The 22349-nt window shown below is 60.1% G+C and overlaps 1 protein-coding gene across 7 annotated transcripts in view; it reads left to right on the forward strand.

Annotated features, from left to right (window-relative positions):
* The window catches only part of PTPRF (protein tyrosine phosphatase receptor type F), an 86341-nt gene that overhangs the window by 48060 nt on the left and 15932 nt on the right, over positions 1-22349 (forward strand). For 2 of the 7 annotated variants that reach the window (XM_044238022.1, XM_044238025.1), the window contains exons 8-21: positions 6239-6508; positions 7991-8572; positions 8811-8947; positions 9424-9568; positions 12941-13246; positions 13853-14046; positions 16877-16903; positions 18193-18310; positions 18390-18968; positions 19606-19703; positions 19886-20139; positions 20236-20329; positions 20915-21130; positions 21447-21601. In XM_044238022.1, the coding sequence (XP_044093957.1) occupies positions 6239-6508; positions 7991-8572; positions 8811-8947; positions 9424-9568; positions 12941-13246; positions 13853-14046; positions 16877-16903; positions 18193-18310; positions 18390-18968; positions 19606-19703; positions 19886-20139; positions 20236-20329; positions 20915-21130; positions 21447-21601 (3175 nt within the window). The remainder of the gene's footprint in view (positions 1-6238; positions 6509-7990; positions 8573-8810; positions 8948-9423; positions 9569-12940; positions 13247-13852; positions 14047-16876; positions 16904-18192; positions 18311-18389; positions 18969-19605; positions 19704-19885; positions 20140-20235; positions 20330-20914; positions 21131-21446; positions 21602-22349) is intronic. The other 5 variants (XM_044238024.1, XM_044238026.1, XM_044238028.1 and 2 more) reach the window with 3 other exon arrangements.

Genomic DNA, 22349 nt, shown 5'->3' on the forward strand with positions numbered 1-22349 from the left:
GTGGGGGCCAGTGACTGCTGCTGCGGGCAGGACAGCCGTTGGGGGATACGCCATCCAGTTACATCTGCCTTTGTTCAGTTGCCCACAGCTCCACCCGCAGTCCAGCAGGCCCAGGCAGGCTGGGCGGACCAGCTTCTCTGTGTCACCATCCATCGCCCTCTCCGAGTGACTCACCCTCTCCTTCCCTCCACAGCGTCTCTCTCCTCCCGCTCTCAGGACGCAGAGCTGCCAGGGGCCAGGGCGTGGCCATGCCCCACCTGCCCCCAACCGTCCCTCTTCGCTGCAGGGAGCTGGCCGCTGGCCACAGCTGTCTCTAAATGGGGCGGTGTCTCCACAGCCTTTCTCCACATAGGTGCCCAGACCAGCTCTTCACGCTGGTGCCGTGCAGTGTGGGGCTTCCTCAAGGTGGTGGGAATCTAGCCGCCCGTGTGCCTTGGTGGGTTTGCGGGCTGGCTGCAGGGGCCCCGACCCTACAGCCCAGCTCACTGAGTCTGTCAAGCCGTGGGGTGTGTGTGAGGCATGGGGGCCCACCTGTGCTCCCTTTCCAGCCCTCCCTGTCCCGCCCTTGGCATCCTGGCACTTGCCAGTGGGACCCAGCCCAGTCCACCGTGTCCTCCATGAGTCCTGAGTCTTTCGTGAGCTGCGTGGTCCGCGTGCACGTGCGTGTGCGTGGGGCACAAGAGTCTTGTCTCGTGTCCGTGCTGTGTGGGCAGATGAAGGTTGGCCTGTTTTTACTCTCTCTGTGTTTCTCCTTGTCTTTTTTTTATTCCCTCCTCATCCTCATCGCACTCTGCCATCAACCCAAACTCTCATCTCTCAGATCAGCGAGAAGGTTGGTCCTTTTCACTTCTTATCCATCTACAGTCCGCCCATCGATGGGATGCTCCTGTCAGTAGGGACCGGCGGGCTCGGTCAGCTCCCTCGGGCTCGCTCCAGCCAGGCCTGCCCGCCAGTCAGGCTCTGCTCTGCGTTGTTCGGGCCGGCAGGCCTGCAGGACTAGGGGTGGGTGGGCAGGCCCCCTGCCCTGCATGCCTCCGCTGCTTGGGTCCCTGATGTGCCACGTGTCTGCATGTCCCCTTAGCTGGGCTCCCCTGCCGTCGCGATCAGGCGGGCATGGTGCATGACATGACATGGTACTCCGCCGTTACGCCTGGGCTGGGCCAGCTGTCTGTTCCCGGTGGGGCTCAACCTTGAGAGCGGTTAGTGCGTCACACGTGCCTGTGGGGCCTTCCTCCACAACCTGGTCCCCTAAACTCCGCCTTTGCCTGAGTTCACCTGCAGCTGCTGGGAAGACTAAGGGAAAAGCCTAATCTAGATTGAGCTCATACCTCAAGGTCCTGCAGCACAGGACAAGAGTCCCACAGGTCTGCCCTGACCTTGAGGTCCCCACCAAGCTCAATGGGGTGGCCAGCCCCAGTCTGCCTCGTGAAGCGCAACTGGGTGGCATTACCTTAGGCATGGAGGAAATCTACATTCTTGTCTGTTACCTCCCTAAGCCGAGCCAAGCAAAGATCTGCCCACCTGCGCCCCCCCCTCCTCCAGCCAGCTCTTGTTTCCTCAGGCCTTTGCTGGGTGCTGAGCGTCACATTCAGGGAGCTCATACCAGACTGGACGGTTGATTGCAACTTAGGCCCACATGGGAGCCCAGAGGACGTCCCAGCCCAGCCATAGGTTGGGAAGGGCCCCCAGAGACCCTGCTCTAGCTCAGTTCTCAGCCCCACCCTCAGAGGCAGACTGCAACCCCTAGTCTTGGGGCTGACAGCCGGGGCCAGCGGTCCTTCCTGTATCATGTGGTCCAAGTGGTCAGAAGAGACGCACCTGTCCACTGGACTTTAGGCTGAGCCCCAGGGAGCAGACTTTGGCCACCTGCTCCTCTCTGCATCATATCTCTGTGGCTTGGGTTTCCTCCAGAAGGGGGAAGGGAGCCAGTCAGGGGGAGGGCTATGGCCTTAGCTCGGGTATCAGCCCTGAGCATCCATCCATACGCACTCCTGTGCTCTGGGGCATTTCGGTTATACCATTTCGCTGACCAGGCGGATCTGCTGGGGCACTCAGAAAGCAGTCATCAGCAGAGACAGCCCAGCCCTCAGCCACCTCCCCCTGCCCCCCTTCCCCCCCCACCCTGATCCCTGGTCCCTTCCTCTTCTCCCCCTCTTTGGTCCCACCAAAAATAAAGCACGTACACAAATATTTAACGGGAAGGCAGAAATGAGTTTCTAAATATTCCAGGGGGATTTGCCGGGCTGGTAATTTGTTTGGCACTGATAATTACATCTTACATTTTTCCAGCTTTACTTAAAACTGTGTGCCGAGTGCGCCGGCATTTAATTACTGCTCTGCGGCAGCCACAAGGTTATTTATTAAAGAGTTATTTTATCTTGATACAGTGGATCCTGCCCCTCATCCCCTCCTTAATGTTGTGTTATTTTCATCAGAGAAATTCCTGCGAGCGAATGCAGATTGCTGGGCCTCCCTCCCCCTGCGATTAGGCTGTCACTCCACTAAATGCCGATGCCTCCCGGCGCCACACCGCCCTATTATACGGGCTTGTCAGCGCAAATAATTAGACTTAAAAGTTACAGCTGAAATATAATCCAGAAATGGCAGAGCCCTGTCTTAGAAATTGTCTATAAAACGTCAGCACCGAGGATACACGGAGAACGGTAGTAGACCGGCATTGCTGGAGCCCAAGATGAGACCTTAAGTGTGTTTTTCCCTGGCCCTGGATCTTTCTCCCCTGCTGTTGCTTCTGGCAATAGAGCGGGTCCAGGGCAAGTCCTGCCCCTTTCAGAGGCCTCGTGTCTGGGACAGCGGGAGGGGTGGCTTGTGGGGCTGCTGTGGGGAGGTGGCAGCCACACCCGGCTGTTGGGATGGGGGTGGCTGTCCAGGCAGGTCCGGGATGCAGGGCCCCACTGGCACTCAGGATCTCCTGCCCCCACCCTCCCTCTGTAGACCTACTCTAACCTCACTCACACTGCAGGGAGTGTGAGCCTGAGCTGCAGGAGATCTCACTCCAGAATGCCTCGCCTGTGCCTGGAGCCTATTGTTCTAGCAAATGCGTCTGGGGTGCCGTCCCCAGCAGTCTCCAGGCTGGAGGAGGCCCCTAAGGGTGGCTGCTCAAACTCATCCTTCGCTCCCGGGGTTCTCTCTTCCACCTGCATGTAGGAGAGGAAACATAAAACTAAAAACAAACTATTCCCAGCGTTTGTTCTGAAAGGCCTCCATTTCCAGGCCATGGAACAGAAAACTTTACCCTCCTGGGACCACTTGGGGTACGGTCCTATCAGCTTTTTACACTGCTTAGCTTGGGACCCGAGGTTTATTGGCCAAGAACCTACTTCCTTTCCCTGGGGCTCTTTGTTTTTCTGTCCAGGTACTAATCAGGCTCCAAGATTCTGCCACTGACCAGGGTCAAACTTGCAGCCATGACCTTTCCTGGCACAGGCTCTCTAAACCCCATCCTTCTGCCAGCTGGAGAATATCTTCTGCCAGCCTTGGCTACCCAGAAGCCCAGGAGCTTCTCCATAGAGCCTCCTGTGTGTCTTTTTTCCATCCCATCAGCCAGGCCTCAAAGGGCATGAGCTTTTCATCCCACTGACGCCTTCCTGATAATACATGAACTCAGGCATGTCACTTAAAAGTATGAGTCTTTTTAAAAGTCTGTTCCCTTGCCTATAGTCTGGAGGTGATGGGATCTATAGCAAGGAAACCTTCCTCACATGGTAGGAGCTCAGGAGTAGTTTCCCTTCGCTGAGCCTGTTCCGATGCCCATGAACGAAGAGCTCACGGGCCACCCCTGGCTGAGATTAAAGACCTGATCAGTTAAGGCTGTGCCCCTGTGCCTTTGTGCTCCAGCCAGGGCTATGCTGGACCCCTCCCTTCATTGGCAGGCCTGGGCCTGGTCAGCAGACAGACTTACCTGCCTGGGCCTCTCCTCCCATGACCTGCCAGCCCACGCCCAGCTCCAGAGCTCGAGGATGGCACCCAGCACGAGGCTGGGTGATGTTAGTGTCCATGCCTCCTGGTCTCACTCTTGTGCCATCTGAGGGATGTTCAAAGGTGCTCTTTGTCGTGGGTCCCTCCTGCCAGCCATGCCCAGTATCTACCTGTTGTCTGCCATGCAGATGTCTCTACAGATGACATGCAGTCATTGTTCCGGGACGCCCAGCATTGGGCCGAATGACAGAAACTGACTTAATCAGCTTAAGCAAAACAAGCAGATTCTTGTCTTACCAAACTAAAATCTGTAGAAGTAGATTTGGCATCAGGCAGGGCTGGATCCAGATATTTAAACAGTTTGATCAGGCTTTTGGGTTTGTCTCTTAGCTCTGCTCTCCACAATTGACGTCTTTGTTCTCCAGCGTGTTCTCCCTTGTGTTATGAAAGGTGGCTCTCAGTTCCTCTAAGGCTCTAAGGTTGGCTGTTGTGGTATAGAGAGAAAGTTGTTCTCGTGGTTTTTGCCAAAGTCCAAAGGCTTTATCTTGCTAGCCGGATCTGGGTCACATGCCCCACATAGCAAGAATGGCGGGGAGAGGTTCCCCTAAAGAAAATGAGGAGGCCAGTTCTACAAGGTAGAACACCAGGTGTCCGTGAGACACACTGGGACCCCAGTGGGCTTGGTGGCACAGAGGGAACTCGGCCCACGATGCCAGGAACAGATGGCTTGCTTGGTGGTTCTGTCCAGAGGCCTCGGACTGAGGCGGTGTGGGACCCAGTTGAGGCGGGAGCCAAGTGGGGGGTCCAGTCGTGCGGCCTGGACTCACTGAGGGGATCAGGCAAGGGTTTTTAACAGAAAGCTGATGTGAACAGACTGGAGCTAGCTGTTAGTGGAGGACCGGTCCTGGAAGAAAGCAGTGAATACAGCAGAGCCACGGAAGAGGGAGGTGGAAGAGGCACTGGTGGGAGCAGTAGCCTCTGGGTCTGAAGAGAAGTTAGTGGGTTTGAAAGATACCTTGGGTTAACGGGACCTGGATGTCTAGTCTCCGGGCCACAGCCTGACCCCCCGTGCAGGGAGGTCAGAGATTGGACCGGGTGGCTTCTGGAGTTACTTCCGGCTCTACTTTGGTGGGCTGAGGCTGCCCGAGCAGCAGAGTCTGGAAGCTACAGTGGAAGTGCCCCTGTTGTGACGGCACGGGTCCTCTGCATGCCAGGCTCCCCAGCGCGGGTCCTCGGAGACCTACACGCACTCTCAGCAGTGCCTTTCGGTCGCGTAGCCTCACTGCCTGCCTCCCACTGCCCTGTCTGTAGGGGTGCCTGTGGAGGACACACCTCGGCCACGGTCCCCCAGCTGCATGACCCGTCAGCACGCCCAGCATGCCTGCCCACTGCTAGGTCGCACCTGACTGCCCTCCCTCTGCATGTTCCAAATGTTTGTGTCAAGCTTGCAACTTTGAGGGGTTCCAGGCTGCACGCTGGCCTGGGAAGCTCAGCACGGCTTCTGGCCTGGGAAGTCCAAGGCCGGAGGTCCTGGCCAGGTACAGCCAGCCTCCCCCTTGAGACCTTCGATCATTGGCACAGAAAGCCATCTGTTCGGCGCCCTCATCATGTTACTGCCATCGTCATGCCCATCCTGCCCGCGGACCACGTCCCTGGCCCGCCCTGGTCCCTTGCCCTGCCCAGCCCCTTCCAGGAGGCGGCCCTTTCCCTTGGGTTCCCAGCCTGTGCCTTGAGCATGGCTGAGATCATCTCTTCCCTCTGGTTGTGGCTTGGTCGTGGAGGCAGTGACTCCAGAGAAGGTGGCCACGCCCCTCCCGGCCAGCCCCTCTGCCCTGCCCCAGGTACACTCTGAGGTCCTCCACCCTCCAGTGCCTGGACTTCTCTCACTGGTGCCCCAGTTAGCCCTTCAGGAGACCCATGGCGGGTGGGGGGCAACACTGGAAGATGACCTGGAATGTGGCCCTGATGAGCCCTCAATGTAGACCTGAGACCTGAACCTTGCACAGAGTCTCTGTGTGACCCTGGGCAGACAGCAGGACTTTGCTGGACCTCAGTTTCCTAGGCTGTAAAACGGGAGCTTGTTTATGGAATCTCTCGTGTTCCAGTCTCTGAGCGTGGGGGCTACTCCTAGCCCAAAAGTGGAATGGGAGGGTGTAAGCCGGGGCCCAGGGACTCTGCCCCACCTGCCTCTGAGGTGGGTCTGGCTCTGACGAGGGGGGCTTCCTGGATGAGGGGCCCCTGCCCTTGCATCCTCTTGAGTGTCTTGCCCGGCCGGTGAGTACCTCTCTCCCTCCTCCCGCAGTGCGCCGTGTGGCTCCTCGTTTCTCCATCCCTCCCAGCAGCCAGGAGGTGATGCCGGGCGGCAGCGTGAACCTGACCTGTGTCGCGGTGGGCGCGCCCATGCCCTACGTGAAGTGGATGATGGGGGCCGAGGAGCTCACCAAGGAGGATGAGATGCCGGTGGGCCGCAACGTGCTGGAGCTGAGCAACGTCGTGCGCTCTGCCAACTACACCTGTGTGGCCATCTCCTCGCTGGGCATGATCGAGGCCACGGCCCAGGTTACCGTGAAAGGTGAGTACCACATGTGAGCCGGCTGGGGCCTGGGGCCTGCCCCGTCGCAGAGGGCAACAGGAGGTCCCAGCATTCGCGGCAGGGGCATATGGCTGTTGTGGGGATGCATGAGGTCGAGGGGTCACTGTCCTCTCCTGGGTGCCCCCTGGAGTTCCACCGGCCCTCAGTGGCAGAGAGGGGTTTCTCTGATTCTTGGTGTTCGTAATAATAGCCAACAGGTTGAGGTCCTGGGGGCAGTTACCGTGGTGGCAAGCAAAGATCACCCTGTTTAGTCTGTGTTACCCTGGGAGGTAGGCATTCTCGTTCTCCTTGTACAGATGAGGAAACTGAGGCACAGGGTCATGTGGAAGTGAATGACAGAGCAAGGACTTGGACCCTTGGGGTCTGATGCCGCAACACGGCCCCCTAGCCACCACACGCCACACCCTCAGGCTCACCAGCCCCCTGACAAGGATGTGGTGAAAGAGTGGCCAAGGAGCCGTGGGCTCTCTGCCTGAGCCCTGGGACGGGCACGCACACCCCTCCAGACGCACTGCTTCCACTCCCCCCTCAGAGCCATCCTCTGTTCTGCAGCTAGAATGGTCTCTTGAAGATATAAAGCAGGATCTCACCACTCTGAAAGAAACGGCCCTCCGGTGACTTCGCGTTACTTTTAGGGTTAAAACCGGAATCCTCACTCACCTGGCTCGGCTTAGTTCCGCCTGGCTCGGCTTAGTTCCGCGTACCCTCTCCATGCTGGTCCTCTCCCTGCCCAGGTCTCAGCTCTGTGAGGCCTTCATGGGTTTTCTCTGGCTCAGCATCCTCTCTCCGCTGTCCTTTCATGACCCAGAGTCATGATTATGGACTCGCCGCTTTCCACTTGCCCTAGAACGTAAACTCCACGAGAGCAGGGCTGTGACCCAGCTGTGTGACCCTGTGTCCTCAGCCCCAGCACAGTGCCCAACACCCAGTAGGCACTTGGTAATTATTTGTTGAGTGGTTGGCTGTAGATCTGGGACTGCTCCATGTTCCATCTGAGCCAACTCATAGGGGTGTATGGTCAGCAGCCTCATCACTCTTTCTAAAATCCAGGCTGTTCTTTTGGGCACCTCTCTCCCAGGCACCAGCCCCAGATACAGTTGAGTGGCCACAGGTGAGCGTAGGCTACACCCAGAGGCAGACCTGCGCCTTCCAGCCTGTGTGCCTCCCACCTGCACGAGACGCGGTCAGGCCGCACCACCTCTGGGTCTGTTGGGGGTGGAGGGAGTCCCGTGAGTTCTGGAAACAGTGCGGGCAGACACTAGATGACTGAAGGCCCCTGGGCGCACTGGCAAGTGTCACCCTTCTCTGGTAGGTGGGGCCCCTAGAGGTCACCTTGAGCTTTCCAGGCCATTCTTCAAGGTGGACTACAGGGGTTAACCATGCTCTGGATAATACCAAAGGCAGGGTTGGTTTCTGGGGTCATGACCTCAGGCAGCTCTGAGCCTCCCACTTTGTTCCCAGCTCTGCCGAAACCTCCGATTGACCTTGTGGTGACAGAGACCACCGCCACCAGTGTCACCCTGACCTGGGACTCTGGGAACTCGGAGCCTGTGTCCTACTATGGCATCCAGTACCGCGCGGCAGGCACAGAGGGGCCCTTCCAGGAGGTGGACGGCGTGGCCACCACCCGCTACAGCATCGGTGGCCTCAGCCCCTTCTCGGAGTACGCCTTCCGCGTGCTGGCGGTGAACAGCATTGGCCGGGGACCACCCAGCGAGGCGGTGCGGGCCCGCACGGGGGAGCAGGCGCCCTCCAGCCCCCCACGCCGAGTACAGGCCCGCATGCTGAGTGCCAGCACCATGCTGGTACAGTGGGAGCCGCCCGAGGAGCCCAACGGCCTGGTGCGGGGCTACCGCGTCTACTACACCCCTGACTCCCGCCGCCCGCTGAGCGCCTGGCACAAGCACAACACAGACGCAGGGCTCCTCACCACCGTGGGCAGCCTGCTGCCCGGTATCACCTACAGCCTGCGCGTGCTGGCCTTCACTGCCGTGGGCGACGGCCCCCCCAGCCCCACCATCCAGGTCAAGACGCAGCAGGGAGGTAGGCGTGGGCAGCACGCCAGCTGGGCATCAGCAGCGGGGGCCGGGGAGGCCAAGCCTGTGGCGGGGGCTCCTGCCCTCCGGCCAGGGGTCTGGGGGCCTGCGTTCCACATGTGTGTGGTCTCTGGGGATGCAGTACAGGGGTCCAGGGGCGTCTTCCCCTGCCTCCTTTCTCTGGGCACCCCTGCCATTGAGGGGAACAGGTGAGGCTCACAGCACGTGGCGTGGGGGTGTTGCAGTGCCTGCCCAACCGGCGGACTTCCAGGCAGAGGCAGAATCGGACACCAGGATCCAGCTGTCATGGCTGCTGCCCCCGCAGGAGCGGATCGTCAAGTATGAGCTGGTGTACTGGGCAGCAGACGATGAAGGCCAGCAGGTGAGTGCTGGGTGGGGACAAGAGAGGGGAGGAGGGCTGCTCTGTCCATGGGGGAGCTCACACACACCGGCTTTCTGGGTTCTCCAGTTGTACAGACACAGGACCCCTGCCTCCTCCCTGGGGTCCTAGGCTCACGTGGCCCATATGATCCACAGTCTTTGTCACGCCTGTGCTGGGGGCAGGGTCCCCAGGTCTGTCCTTGGGTCTCTTGGGGCCTGTGGCTTACGTGGCAATGGAAGAGCCCTCAAATTCTCCACCAGAGGCCCTTGTATCAGGCGTTCGTGGCCGTGTAGTCGGTGAGGTGTCTGCGGCATGGGCTGCGCCAAGTCCCCTGTGTAGTCCAGCTGGCCTTGTGACCTGGAGCCAGCCTGGAGCCACAGTGGGTCCAGAGGGGTCAGCTACGGCCCGTGCTGGGTAACAGCATCTGAGGGACCTTTGGGGTCCGAGCGGTCAGTGAGTGCTCCCTGTTCTTCCAGCACAAGGTGACCTTCGACCCCACCTCCTCCTACACTCTAGAGGACCTGAAGCCTGACACACTGTACCACTTCCAGCTGGCCGCCCGTTCCGAGATGGGGGTGGGCGTCTTCACCCCCACCATTGAGGCCCGCACAGCACAGTCCAGTAAGTGTCTCCAGAGGCCACTGCCTGCTACAGCTGGGCTGGGACACAGACACATACAGGCTTCCCCCTTGACCAGGGGGGTGGTCTGGTCTGCTGGGCCCCGGACCAGACTCCGGTCTGGGCTCTGGGTCTGGACCCTGAGAGAGGGACAGGTAAGTTCCCGCCAGTCTGCATCCAGGCAGCTGCTGCCCGCGCTGCTCCCCACCCGACTTCTGCCCCTCCCCACCCCCGGCCCCTACCCCCGCCAGCCAGGTAAGTTCTGTGTCTGTGACTCATCCATCTCCCGCCGCCCCCCCATCTATGCTGGTCACACTAGCTGACTAGGCCATTCGCAGTGGTAGGACGGCCACGCTGGCCACGTCTCGGGCATGTCCCTGCTTTGGCAGTTGTCCTCCCTCTCCATATCCCCACATCTCATCTCCCTTATCACCTGCATTCCCTGCCTCATGACCACCACGAGAGGAGCATGTGAGCTCGTCATCTTACGCTGAGCCAGCCGCACGTAGGGACACGTCTGTGAGAATGAGCCTGTGTGACTGAGAATGTCTACGTGCCTGCCTACGGCCTTCCGTGTGGGAGACAGTCTGCGAGACCATTTGCGTGACAGCCTTGTGGCTCTGACCATGTTGACCATGGTCCTTTGTACCTGAGACGAATGCTGTGAGGCCGTGCGGGGCCCCGTCTGACCACATGGCTGTGCTGTACCTGTAGGAGCACGTGTCTGGTGTGCCCCAGTGACTGAATGGCCATGAGGCTCCATGTCTTCACAGTGGGGGCCACAGATGTGTGGCTGGATAGGACCAGGGCACTGAGACAGGTAGGACATGTGACAGGCTTCAACACAGCAATGTCTGTGAGATGGCTCAGGTGACATGGGACTGTGTGTGAATGTGCCAGTGATGTCGGGAGGCCACGTGTGACCTTGTGTGGATGGATTCATCCTACCAGCACCTGCGGGGGCCCGTGCACAGCACGGCATGACAGCATGACCCGGACATGGCCTCTGCCTGCAGGGATGCTCGTCTGGTGGGGCATATAGGTGTTAGACCTGCAATTACCCAAATGAGCTTTTAATTACATTCGTGTGAAGTGCTGTGGAGGAGACAGACAGTGGAGCGATGACGGGATGGGAGCTTCATCTGGTCTGAGGGGGCCGAGTGACATGGGCCCCAGGCAGGAGGTCAGCAGGTGCAAGGGCCCTAAAAGGGGAAGGCACTTAGCTGAGGTCAGGGGCGAGCAGGGGGCCAGCGTGGCCGAAGCAGCTGGCCGGTTGCTGACCGAGAATGCCCAGGACAGCCCAGCAGTGTGCCAGATACTGTGTAGGAGACCGTACAGCCATCTAAGCAAAAGATAGCAACTCGGACACAGTGGTGGTGGTGGTGGGTTAGAGAGCCATCTGGGGGTGCCAGCTGCCCAGGACTAGATGATGGACTGGCGTTGGGGTGCTCAGGGCAAGGGGCATGTCAGGCGAATTCTGTGCTTCTGGTGTATAGACCTGGGAAGAGGGTAGGAAGTGGGACCGAACCAGGCACCACAGCGAGAGAGGCCTTACGCCATGCGAGTGGCGATGCTGGGCTACAGGTGGGGGACCTGAGGGGGATGACCAGAGACAGCAGGAAATCCCGAAGAGGAAAGTGTCTCAGAGATTGGAAGAAGAGGGTTCAAAGGAGCATTCCAGGTGCTGCTGCTGAGCCCTCAAGTCCAGAGGAACACAGGAGCGACTGACCACTGCATTGGGTACCTGGAGCGAGGGTTATGAGGACAGCTGGAGGGAGGGGACCACTGCAGCTGGAGGAGGGGTGCTGTAGGCCCGAGCATGGGATCTATCTTTTAAAGTAGGAAAATTTGAGCATGTTTAAGTGTTACTAGGAATGACTCCATACGGAGAAGTCGAAAATTCGGGAAAGAGAATTTTGGGGAGAAAGAGAAATTCGGGAAAGAGAATTTTGGAGACTCGGGACTTGGGGGAAGGGGAAGGAGCGTGGAGGGAAGAGTGCCACCTAAGACAGGCAGGGCACGCCTCCCTCCTCGTGGGAAGCAGGGGTGGCTCGGGGAGACTACATTTGTTTGGTGGGTTTGGTAAAGATGAAGGGAGCTGCCGGTGGGAGGCTTCAGATTTCTCTGCAAAGTGGGAGTGTGTGTGCTGAGAGCTGGAGGTTAGCAGAGCGTGGAGGAGGTTGAAGGCGTTCTGTGTACAGCGGGAGGGAGCTGGGCAGAGAACAGAGGCCGCAGACTGCAGGCAAGGCCCAGGTGAGGCCCCTGGGGACGTGCTCATAGGATCCCAGCCTTCCAGGGCAGGCAAGATTTTTCTGCCTGCCCCAGGGCCAGCTTTAAGAGGGCAGAGGATTGGGTCCAAGGCTTGGCACAGGCTGGACAGGAGGTGGGAGAAGTAGGTGAGGGAGTTGGGGGTATGTGGAGTGTTGAGGTGCAGGACCTCAGGGTCAAAGCCCAATACCAAGGGCAGTAAGGATGGCAGGTCCATGGCCCGTGGTCCAGGGTTGGCGTGAAGAGCCATCACAGTTCTGGGACCTTGAGCAGCCACACTGGGACAAGGTGAGGGTCTGCAAGGGCATGTTGGAGGCCACAGTTTGGGGAGTAGGGCCATTCTGAGTTACGGCAATACCTAGAGCGTGGCCACAGCAGTGCAGGAGCAGGGAAAGCCCTGGGGACGAGGGGAGGGAGACTGCTGAAGTGCCCGGGGCAGAGGGTGGGGGCAGAGGAAGCCACATAATAGCACCAGGCTCCTCCGTGTGGATAAGACCTGGGAATTGGGGGGGGGGGGGGAGCATAGACCTGCCTCCTAACCCGAAGGAGCTCCATGAGTGAGAGCACCTCCACGGGGTACGTTTTCTCCAGATTAGCTTGGGCTGGCCACTTTCCTATCTGGCCTCTAGTCTCTGTGGCTGCTTGTGGCTCAGGCACAGGCACCCTGTCCCAGTAGGCCCAGGTCACGACGACCTTGTGCCAGAAGAGTCACTGGGGCTGCTAGTCCTGCCAGGGGCCACGGGCACAGCAGCAGGAGTCATGGCCCACGCCTATGTGTATTTGGCAGGGTGTGTGTTTTATGCGAGACAGCGTACGTGTGGGAGAGACCTTGTGTGTGTGTGAGGTGCTGTTAGAGCCCCATATGTGTGAAAGACACCATATGTATGTGTGGGAGACACTGTGTGTGTGTGTGTGTAGCCTGTGGTCCAGAGCGAGCTGGGCTGTCTGGCAGCAGCAGTGGCAGTCTGCCTAGGAGGGGCCCTGGGATAGCCATTCTGCATTCAGGGAGTAGCCTGCCTGGGTGAGTGTCCCATCCTCTGTGACCAGTCACCGTGCCTGCGACCCCCACCCTCCATCTGCCTGCTTCCCCCCATTTGTCTTCCCCAGCCCCCTCTGCCCCTCCCCAGAAGGTGACCTGTGTGAGCACGGGCTCCACCACAGTCCGGGTAAGTTGGGTCCCGCCACCGGCCGCCAGCCGCAACGGCGTCATCACCCAGTACTCGGTGGCCTACGAGGCAGTGGACGGCGAGGACCGAGGGCGGCATGTGGTGGACAGCATCAGTCGCGAGCACTCCAGCTGGGACCTGGTGGGCCTGGAGAAGTGGACGGAGTACCGGGTGTGGGTGCGGGCGCACACAGACGTGGGCCCCGGCCCGGAGAGCAGCCCAGTGCTAGTGCGCACAGATGAGGACGGTAGGCGGCCGCGCCAAGGGGAGGGGCGGGGGGAGGGGAGACAGCCCTCCCAGATACCACCCACCTTGCATCCCCAGGGCCTTTGCCTCACGCAAGCTGGGAAGGCCTTCCTGGTACAGGCTGAAGAGCCCACACTGGGGAGCTGTAACTAACTGATGGGCTAGCCTGGGCCCAGATCCCTGCCTTCAGGGTGAGCTCCGAGGCAGCTGGAGCCTGGCAAGGCTAAGACCGAAGGAGCAGCCCCGCCTCAGATTTAGGAGGTGGAGACTGGGAAGATGGGTGCAAGAGACACTCTGAGTAGAATCAACAAGACTCCGTCTTGGCCAGACATTGGAGTGATGGGGGTGCCCAGGACAAGTTGGGATGGCTTGTGCTGACTTTAGGGTGGCCTGGTGCCCAACCCCTACCCTACCCCCCCCCCAAGTGAGGTAGCTCAGGGCCCGGGGGGTCGGCAGGCCTTCCTTCTCGGCAGGGATAGTCTACAGAAACTTATCAGAGCCTTGCCGGGGCCGTGGAGTGCAAAGGCAAGGCCCTGGAGTATGCTGTGCCCCCCTGAACCGAGGTCCATACCCCCAGGCCTGACTATCTTCTCTTCCCGGTCCCCAGTGCCCAGTGGGCCACCACGAAAGGTGGAGGTGGGGCCACTGAATTCCACTGCTGTACACGTCTCCTGGAAGCTGCCTGTCCCCAGCAAGCAGCACGGCCAGATCCGTGGCTACCAGGTCACCTATGTGCGGCTAGAGAACGGCGAGCCCCGTGGCCCACCCATCATCCAGGACGTCATGCTGGCGGAGGCCCAGGTGCGCTGCTGGGAGGTGGCGGGGTGGGAAGGTGGACAAGGCCAGCACGCCTTTCTGCGTCTGTGGAGCCCAGGTTTGCCCCTCCCCTGCCTGCCTTCAGAGGACTCCGACGCCGAGATGTCCTGCTGTGTGTCAGGTTCGGATGGTGCTCAGACCGGGAAGTTAGGGCTTGGTTCCAGGAACACTCCCTCTTCCGTCTTGGGTCTGCCTGAGCTATGCCAGCCCCATCTGCCCTGGTGACTGTCCCAGCGTGGCAGTCAACCTCTGTGGTTCAGATACCAGCACTGGCAGTCAGGAGCACAGACCCCCGCTTCCATTGTCTGCTCCTGCCCAGGCTTCGGCACCCTCAAGCCCTGCTTTGTGTTTTGCAGGAAGCATGTTCACTCTCAGTTAGGCTGGGATTTAAGATTTTCCTTCCTCAACTGTGCTGGGCTAGGTGACTGTTCCTCTCCCAGCCAGGGCAGGGACAGCAGTCCTGCCACCATCTGCCCCCACCAGCCTTTGGCCGTGGCAGATTTTTGTGAATGGCTGAGCTGGGTTGTTGCTCTGGGCCTGGAAGCCAGGCTTATGTCTTCCTCCGTGCACTTCTGTTCTCCAGGGGATAAAGATTTCTCCTGTGAGCTTGGGGTAAGGTCCCCCAGGGTATCCCGAGCGCTGGTTTGCTATTCTGGGAAAGAATCTGGATATTGGGAGGTGATGTGAATGGCCCAGAACTTCCCAGATAGTCAGTGGCTGAGCTCAGACAAGAAACCCAGACTCTGGACTCCTGGAAAGAGCTGTAATAGCTATGGCAAGTTTTCACCCCAGATATTCTGCCGACGAGTCCTGACACCGGGTGTGGTGTGCTTTCAGGGTCTCCCAGCAAGAATTGGGACCTTGGGAGGGGATCCACAGTGGGCAGCATTGAGCCAGCCCTGGGAAAAGGAGCCCAGATTCCTTTCAGAGCCCACGTGCCCTCTCTGTTCTGCTTTTCCCCCCTCTCTGGGCCGGGCCCAGAGGTGCAGGAAAAGACCCCATGTTCTCCATGCTGTGCTCAGGGTAGGCTAAGCACTTGGGCAAAATTCCTCTCTGGCCGGAGGGTATTCTCTTCCTCCTCTCAGCCTGCCTGGCACAAAGAGAACAGGGGTGGAGGAGGCAGACATGTGCCCCCGCCTGCATTCCTGGGGCAGGTTGGGGGCTCCTCCTGGAGTCTCCACAGACACACCCACCCAGAAACATCCCGGGAATGGGCTCCCTCCGGCCCCTCCCATCCTTGGGGGCCAGCGGCACAGCTGCAGCCAGTGGGGTTCAGAGCCTCCCTTTCAGGTGCCCCCTTCTGGTTCCAAGTGGTTGGAAGGGAGCTGGGCCACAGGAGGAGGGACGCTGTCCTTGGGGCCTCAGACGTGCCATGACAGCAGGCAAATGTGAGCCCAGGCTCCAGGAAAGCCAATGGAAGCTGGAGGGCCTCGTTCCCAGCCTGGCCACAGGGCCTAGCTGTCCCCTGACCACTGTGTCAAAGATACTACGGCCTGTCCTCCTTCACCCAGCTTATCTGGTCAGCTGAGGGACCCCTGTCAGTTCTGGAAGCACCATCATGTCCTCCTCGAGTGTGCAGCCAGACCTGTCACCTTTTACGTATGTCTCCATCTCGGGTGTAGCTGCTTTTCGTTCCTCTCTCTGGAGGCCTCTTCTCCCCTCTCCTTCCCACGGCTCCACTCTGTCCTCTCTTCCTCCATTTTGCTTCATCCACTTTATGTCTTTCCTTCTCTCTCACTTTGCCTCTGACACAAGAGAGGTGCTCCTGTGAGGACCTTCATGCCCAGGCCTGGCTTGGACAGTGAGCGTCTTACCCCTCATTCCCAAGACAAGGGACCTAGAGTGGAGATGGGTCCAGCCACATCCTTGAAAGTGGCCACAGCCAGTAGGGATCCACGGATGGCCTCCTGCCATATTCTGTCCCATGTTCCTTGCAAGACCTTTCCAGCAGAGCTTCCCAGAACAGGGGGAATTGGGGTCAGCAGGCAGAGGCCAGACCAGCACTTTGAGGGTGGTTGGGCCAGAGGACCTCATGGTACTTCTAGCCTGGGAGGGCCATCTCCTTGTGCTGTGCTGGACACCGGCCAACTTCAGCCCTCCAGTGCCACAGGACCACAGAAGGGACACCTCACTCCCTCTGCACCTACACGCACTGTGGCCTAAGGAAGAGCGTACTAGGAAACAGCAACGCTGCCAGCCCTGAAGTGTACCTTCCTACTGCAGTGAGATCTCGGGCACCCCCCAGGAAGGAACAGCAGCCTGCCCTGTGCCTGTGTCCCCACAGGGGAAGGGCCCAGGCTCCAAGCTTGGCATTCACACTCTCAACATCTTTCTGGCCAGCCTGCCCCTAGCCTCCTGGCCCCGGTGCAGCTCTCACCGTTCTTGGGATACGCTCCTGCCGGGGCCGGCTGTGTAATCTGTCTCCCAACTGGGAGATTTTAGAAAGTGAAAAGAGAATAATCATACCATGACAACAGGCATAGGCCAGGACTGCCCAGGCCAGACTCTCGCGGGCCCCATGTCTGGCAGCCTCTCCCTCAAAGCACCTGTACGTGACACTCTCTGCTCTCCGCATGTCCTGGAGCTGAGAGCCCTCCCTCATCAGGCTAGGTGCCCTCCTGGACTCCCTCCCCTCCTCAGTCCTGGCAAACAGCACGGGCTGCTGGGATCTGCGGATGGGGAGTGGGCCTGAGGTGCTACCCCAGTGGGCAGGCCCTTTGGATGCCCGCACCCTCCCTCTGCCCTGCCAGGGCCAGGCCCGCTCCAGTCAGAGTCCTTCACATCCTGTCTCCCTTTCTCTCCCTCCCGCGGTCAGTGGCGGCCAGAGGAGTCCGAGGACTATGTAAGTAACAGGTGTGCGAGCGCGGGCGAGACCTGGGTCAGGCTGGGCTCATGGGATGCTCCCCTCCACCGCCTTCCCCCCCAGCCTGAGCCGCCGAGATCCACAGGGCACCAGCCACATCCAGAGAAAATTGGCGTTTAGACTCAGGCGGCGAGCTGAGCAGCGACTGGCGTTTCCTCTAATCCTCACTTCTCGCCTGTTGAGCAGCAATTTCAGGCCAGTGTTTGTGATCGACCAGGGCCTGGCCCCTGCTCTGGCCAGAGGGGGATGGAGTTAAATCCGATCCTGATCATTAGGCCTTATTGATCCCAGGAGTGAAAAATCACCGGCTCTGGGGCCCAGGCTGGGAGGGAAACCCGGGGAGCCGGTTCCGGCATTGGTGCGTTCTGGAGCCCCAGCCCTGGGACACTCTCCAGCTGGGGCAGGAGGGTCTCTGCAAGGAGTCGGGGGTGACTGCAGTGGCCCTGCCTGAGACTCAGAGCTGGAGGGGTGCCAGGGTTGGTGGTGACAGCTCTGTTCCCACTGCACGGTGGTCCCCTCCCTTCTTCCCACTCCCCACTCTGTGTGGTGTGGCTTGGCCTCCTGTGGGGTTTCTCCGCATGTCTGGAAATGATGCCTCGGCTGGAGATGGGCATAGGCAGGGCTTGCCAAGGCTGGGAGACACTGCCCTGGCTGACTTCGTGGGCATCACCCGGGACAGTGGGGACGTAATGTTCCCCGCGGTGGGGGGGGCGGTTTCCCATCCTCGTCTTTCCTCCCTGTCACAGGAGGCGTCATGAGGCCTCTGGTGTTCACAGAGCCCATTCCCACATGAGGTCGGGTGGGGCCCTGGCCTGGTCCTGCAGGACAGCACCTTTGCCCAGTCCTGCAGGATAGCACCTTGGCCCATTCCATCTTGCTTGTGGGTATGGTTGTGGGTGTGGATGGGTGTGGGTGTGTGTGTGTGTGTGCCAAGAGCCGTGCAAGTGCTATGTGCGTGCAAAGCTCTTTGCTGTGTGTCCTCTGTGCACAGACCTCGTGATGTGGCATTTGTGGTACCGTGGAGTAGAGGAATGGGGTAGCCATCTGTTCTTACCTGAAAGGAAGGGGGAGCTGTGTGCTCCAGGTGTGCAGCTCCTGGGACGAGTGGGGTCCTTCCAGGCCCACATCCCACCTGCCTGCCCCGCATCCGGTGGGGCACAGAGTCTGTGTGCCTCAGAGCCTCCCTGCCGGCTGAGGTCCCGGGGCACCTGGCACTGTCTGGTCTCCTTGCTCCTCGGTGATGGCAATGGGCCCCTCCTCCTCCTTAGGAAACCACCATCAGCGGCCTAACCCCAGAGACCACCTACTCCATTACCGTCGCCGCCTACACCACCAAGGGGGATGGTGCCCGCAGCAAGCCCAAGATCGTCACAACAACTGGGGCAGGTGAGCGAGGGATCAGGGATGGAGCTGAGGGTGGGGCGGCCGGGCAGGCAGCACCGGAGCCCAGCGCGTGGTTGTTCAGTCCCAGGACGGCCCACCATGATGGTCAGCACCACGGCCATGAACACGGCGCTGCTGCAGTGGCAGCCCCCCAAGGAGCTCCCCGGAGAACTGCTGGGCTACCGGCTGCGGTACCGCCGGGCCGACGAGGCAGAGCCCAACATCATGGATTTCGGCAAGGACAAACAGCACTTCACAGTCACTGGCCTGCACAAGGGAGCCACCTACATTTTCCAGCTGGCCGCTAAGAACCGGGCTGGCCTGGGTGAGGAGTTCGAGAAGGAGATCACGACACCCGAGGATGTGCCTAGTGGCTTCCCCCAAAACCTGCGTGTGATAGGGCTGACCACCTCCACCACGGAGCTGACCTGGGACCCCCCGGTGCTGGCAGAGAGGAATGGGCGCATCACCAACTACTCAGTGGTGTTCCGTGACATCAACAGCCAGCAGGAGCTGCAGAACTTCACGGCTGACACCCGCCTCACACTCTCCGGCCTCAAGCCGGACACCACTTACGACATCAGGGTTCGCGCACGGACCAGCAAAGGCGCCGGCCCACTCAGCCCCAGCATCCAGTCCCGGACCATGCCCGTGGAGCAAGGTGTGTGCTGCGGGCATGTGGCTGCGCCTGGGGCACTCTGCTCTCCTTGACCCACTGCCCTCTGGCGACTGTGATCCACCAGCCTCTGCTGTGTGACCCTCCAGTCTCTCATGACCGTGACCACTAACCTCTAGCCAACAGGCACCACGTTCTCAGTGTGACACCCTTGACCTCTGCTCTCCTTGACCTACTGACCTCTGCTATGTGACTCCAATCTCTCGTGACCTTGACCCACTGATCTCTTTGACTGCGTCACCATTCTTGGGTGCGGGACACTAATCTCTCGGGGTCGTGGCCCACTGACTTGTAATGAACGCGCTCCACTGTGCTTTGGTGTGGGGTCACATGCTGCTCGCAACCAAATCCAGTGACATCTGGTCACTGACAGCACCTCCGGAGATCCCAACCACGGGTCCTGTGGCATCTGCCCGGCTCGGTATTCACTGTGAAGAGGAGTTTGGGCGGAGAGCTGAGCGGTGTGATTGGAAGCTGGCTAGGAGTGGGGTACCTGGCCTCTGCAGCCAATCCTGACCCCCCATCCCTGACCCGCATCTCCTCCTAGCAGGGAATTCTTCGCCCCAGCCTGGTTACACAGCCGGAGCTGACTCCCCTCCCCAACCCCCATTGTGTTCCACAGTTTTTGCCAAGAACTTCCGCGTGGCCGCTGCAATGAAGACGTCTGTGCTGCTCAGCTGGGAGGTCCCCGACTCCTACAAGTCGGCTGTCCCCTTCAAGGTGGGTGAGGCTGTTGTCAGCCAAGCCTAGCACACACGCAGGCCTGCCGTGGGCCGTCCCTCTAGTGCCACGTGTGGGCGTTGGTGACACAGCTTCCTGGCTGGGCATGCGCACCTGCTCTGCCCGTGGGCCCGCGATGGGGAGGCTCATCTCCGTGCACTGCCTGTCCCTGTCCCCACCAGATTCTGTACAACGGGCAGAGCGTGGAAGTGGACGGGCACTCCATGCGGAAACTGATCGCAGACCTGCAGCCCAACACAGAGTACTCCTTCGTGCTCATGAACCGTGGCAGCAGCGCGGGGGGCCTGCAGCACCTCGTGTCCATCCGCACCGCCCCGGATCTGCTGCCACACAAGCCGCTTCCCGCCTCCGCCTACATAGAGGACGGCCGCTTCACCCTCTCCATGCCGCAAGTGCAGGATAGCTCCCTCATCAGGTGCGCAGGGGAGGCAAGACTGGGGCTGGGTCGGGCCAGGGGTCCGGGGCCCATGCAGGCGCGATGACCACCCCAATTCCCACTCTGCCCACCCAGGTGGTTCTACATCGTGGTGGTGCCCATCGACCGCGTGGGCGGGAGCGTGCTGGCCCCAAGATGGACCACACCCGAGGAGCTTGAGCTGGATGAGGTGCCTGGGTGGACAGGGCACCCCTCGTGATGGCCCCCATCACACCGGTTGGCTGTGGCCCCGGTGACACCCCCAAATTGGAATCCCTCTTTGGCTGCTCTGGCTGGCAGCTTGGGCCTCTATGGGACTCTGAAGCGGCCCCTTGGGAGTTCTCGGAAAGCTCCTGGGAGGCTGACAGAGACTCCCTGGAGGGTTTAGCTGAGGATCCCCCAGGATGGGAAGAAGCAGGGAACACTCTGCGGGTCTGTAGACATGAGGCAGTCCTGGGGGGCTGAAGTAGAACCCTTCGCATACCGGGACTCCCCGCCCTCCTCTGGCAGAGGTGTGGAGCCAGTCCTGTCTGGTTAGGGTGAGGAGTAGGTGACCTGGAGGCCCTCCTCTGGCTGGGGTAACTGGAGGAGTGGGGGGCAGGGAGTGGCATCGGTGTGTGGTGTTATTCTGCAAGGATAGTGGGCCAGGCCAGACTCGAGCCCCTTATACAGAAGGTGAACCTTGACCTCAGTCCTGGGGGAAAGACTCTGAGGCCACAGGCTCAGGGGCACATGGTCTGAGGTCAGGCATGACTCCCGTGCTCTGCTCTGTCAGCTTCTCGAGGCCATCGAGCAGGGTGGTGGGGAGCGGCGACGTCGGCGTCAGGCAGAGCGGCTGAAGCCCTACGTGGCTGCCCAGGTGGATGTGCTCCCTGAGACCTTTACCCTGGGGGATAAGAAGAGCTACCAGGGCTTCTACAACCGGCCCCTGTCTCCCGACCTGAGCTATCAGTGCTTCGTGCTCGCCTCCCTGAAGGAACCCATGGACCAGGTCAGCCTTAGCCACCTGGGCTCTCTACACCCTGAGAGTGGGCCAGACTCAAACCCTGTGAGATCCCAGACCTAGGGCTGCCCCAAACACTCTGGACCTGCACTAGGTTATCTCAAAAGCCATCAGACTCGAGGGCCCAGGAGGCCAGACCTGATCTAGCCCTGAGGACTTGGTCAGCTGGCCAGGCTTAGGTCAGCTACTCGGGATCCAACCCAGTACAGCCCAGCCCTAGAGCCCTTCCTCCAGGTTGGGTGGGCAGAGGGTGGGGGAACTCACACTGAGCTCATGCCCCTGCTTTTTCTCTGCTGGGCCACAGAAGCGCTATGCCTCCAGCCCCTATTCTGATGAGATCGTGGTCCAGGTGACACCAGCCCAGCAGCAGGAGGAGCCTGAGATGCTATGGGTGACGGGCCCCGTCCTGGCAGTCATCCTCATCATCCTCATTGTCATCGCCATCCTCCTGTTCAAGAGGTGAGTGCTACACTCAGGGCTCCAGGGGACAGCCACCTGCCCCTGGACTCGGAGGGCTTTCCTGGCATGGGTCATGCAGGTACAGGGCAGCCCCGCTCCTGAGCTCAGTGGGAGGCCTGGAACAGCAGAAGCAGCGTGTGTACACATGTGTGTGTTAATCTAGGTGTAACAAGGAGCCAAAGCTTCACAGCGGCTGGTTCACTTGCTTCCCTGGGCACGTCTGTCCATCTGTCTCTTTGTTTCGGTGGATGTGAGCATGTCTGTCTTTAAGCTTCAGGACACTGCCCTCCCTGGTCTCCTACCTTCAGCACTCGCTCTGCCGCCATCCCTAGGTGGCTCCCCAGTCTGGCTCCCCTACTTAGGCCTCGAGAGGTCTGGACCCACCAACAGCCCCCCCCCCCCCCGCCTGCCGGTACACATGGTGATTGAGCTCCTGGTGTAACCACAGCAGCCACGGCTGTCCCCGACTCAGTGTGTCTCAGACCTTCCTCCCTGGCAGTCCCTATCACAAGGGACTGGTCCCTCCACCTATTAGCAGCTGGAAACGTGGGTACCAGCCTCACCTCTCCTCTTCCCCCTCGTTCCGCCCGGTCCCCTGTGAGTTCTGTCCTGAGGATGGCTGCATCTGCCCCCCCACCCACCCAGTGGGCTCCCCATAAGACAACACATGTGCAGCCATACTTGGGCACCTAGCCTGCAGTGCTCCTTGGTCCTCCTGGGTGACGTAACTACCTACTCTTGGAGCCAC

The sequence above is a fragment of the Neovison vison genome, chromosome 2, assembly GCF_020171115.1.
Source record: "Neovison vison isolate M4711 chromosome 2, ASM_NN_V1, whole genome shotgun sequence".
Classification (NCBI taxonomy): domain Eukaryota; kingdom Metazoa; phylum Chordata; class Mammalia; order Carnivora; family Mustelidae; genus Neogale; species Neogale vison.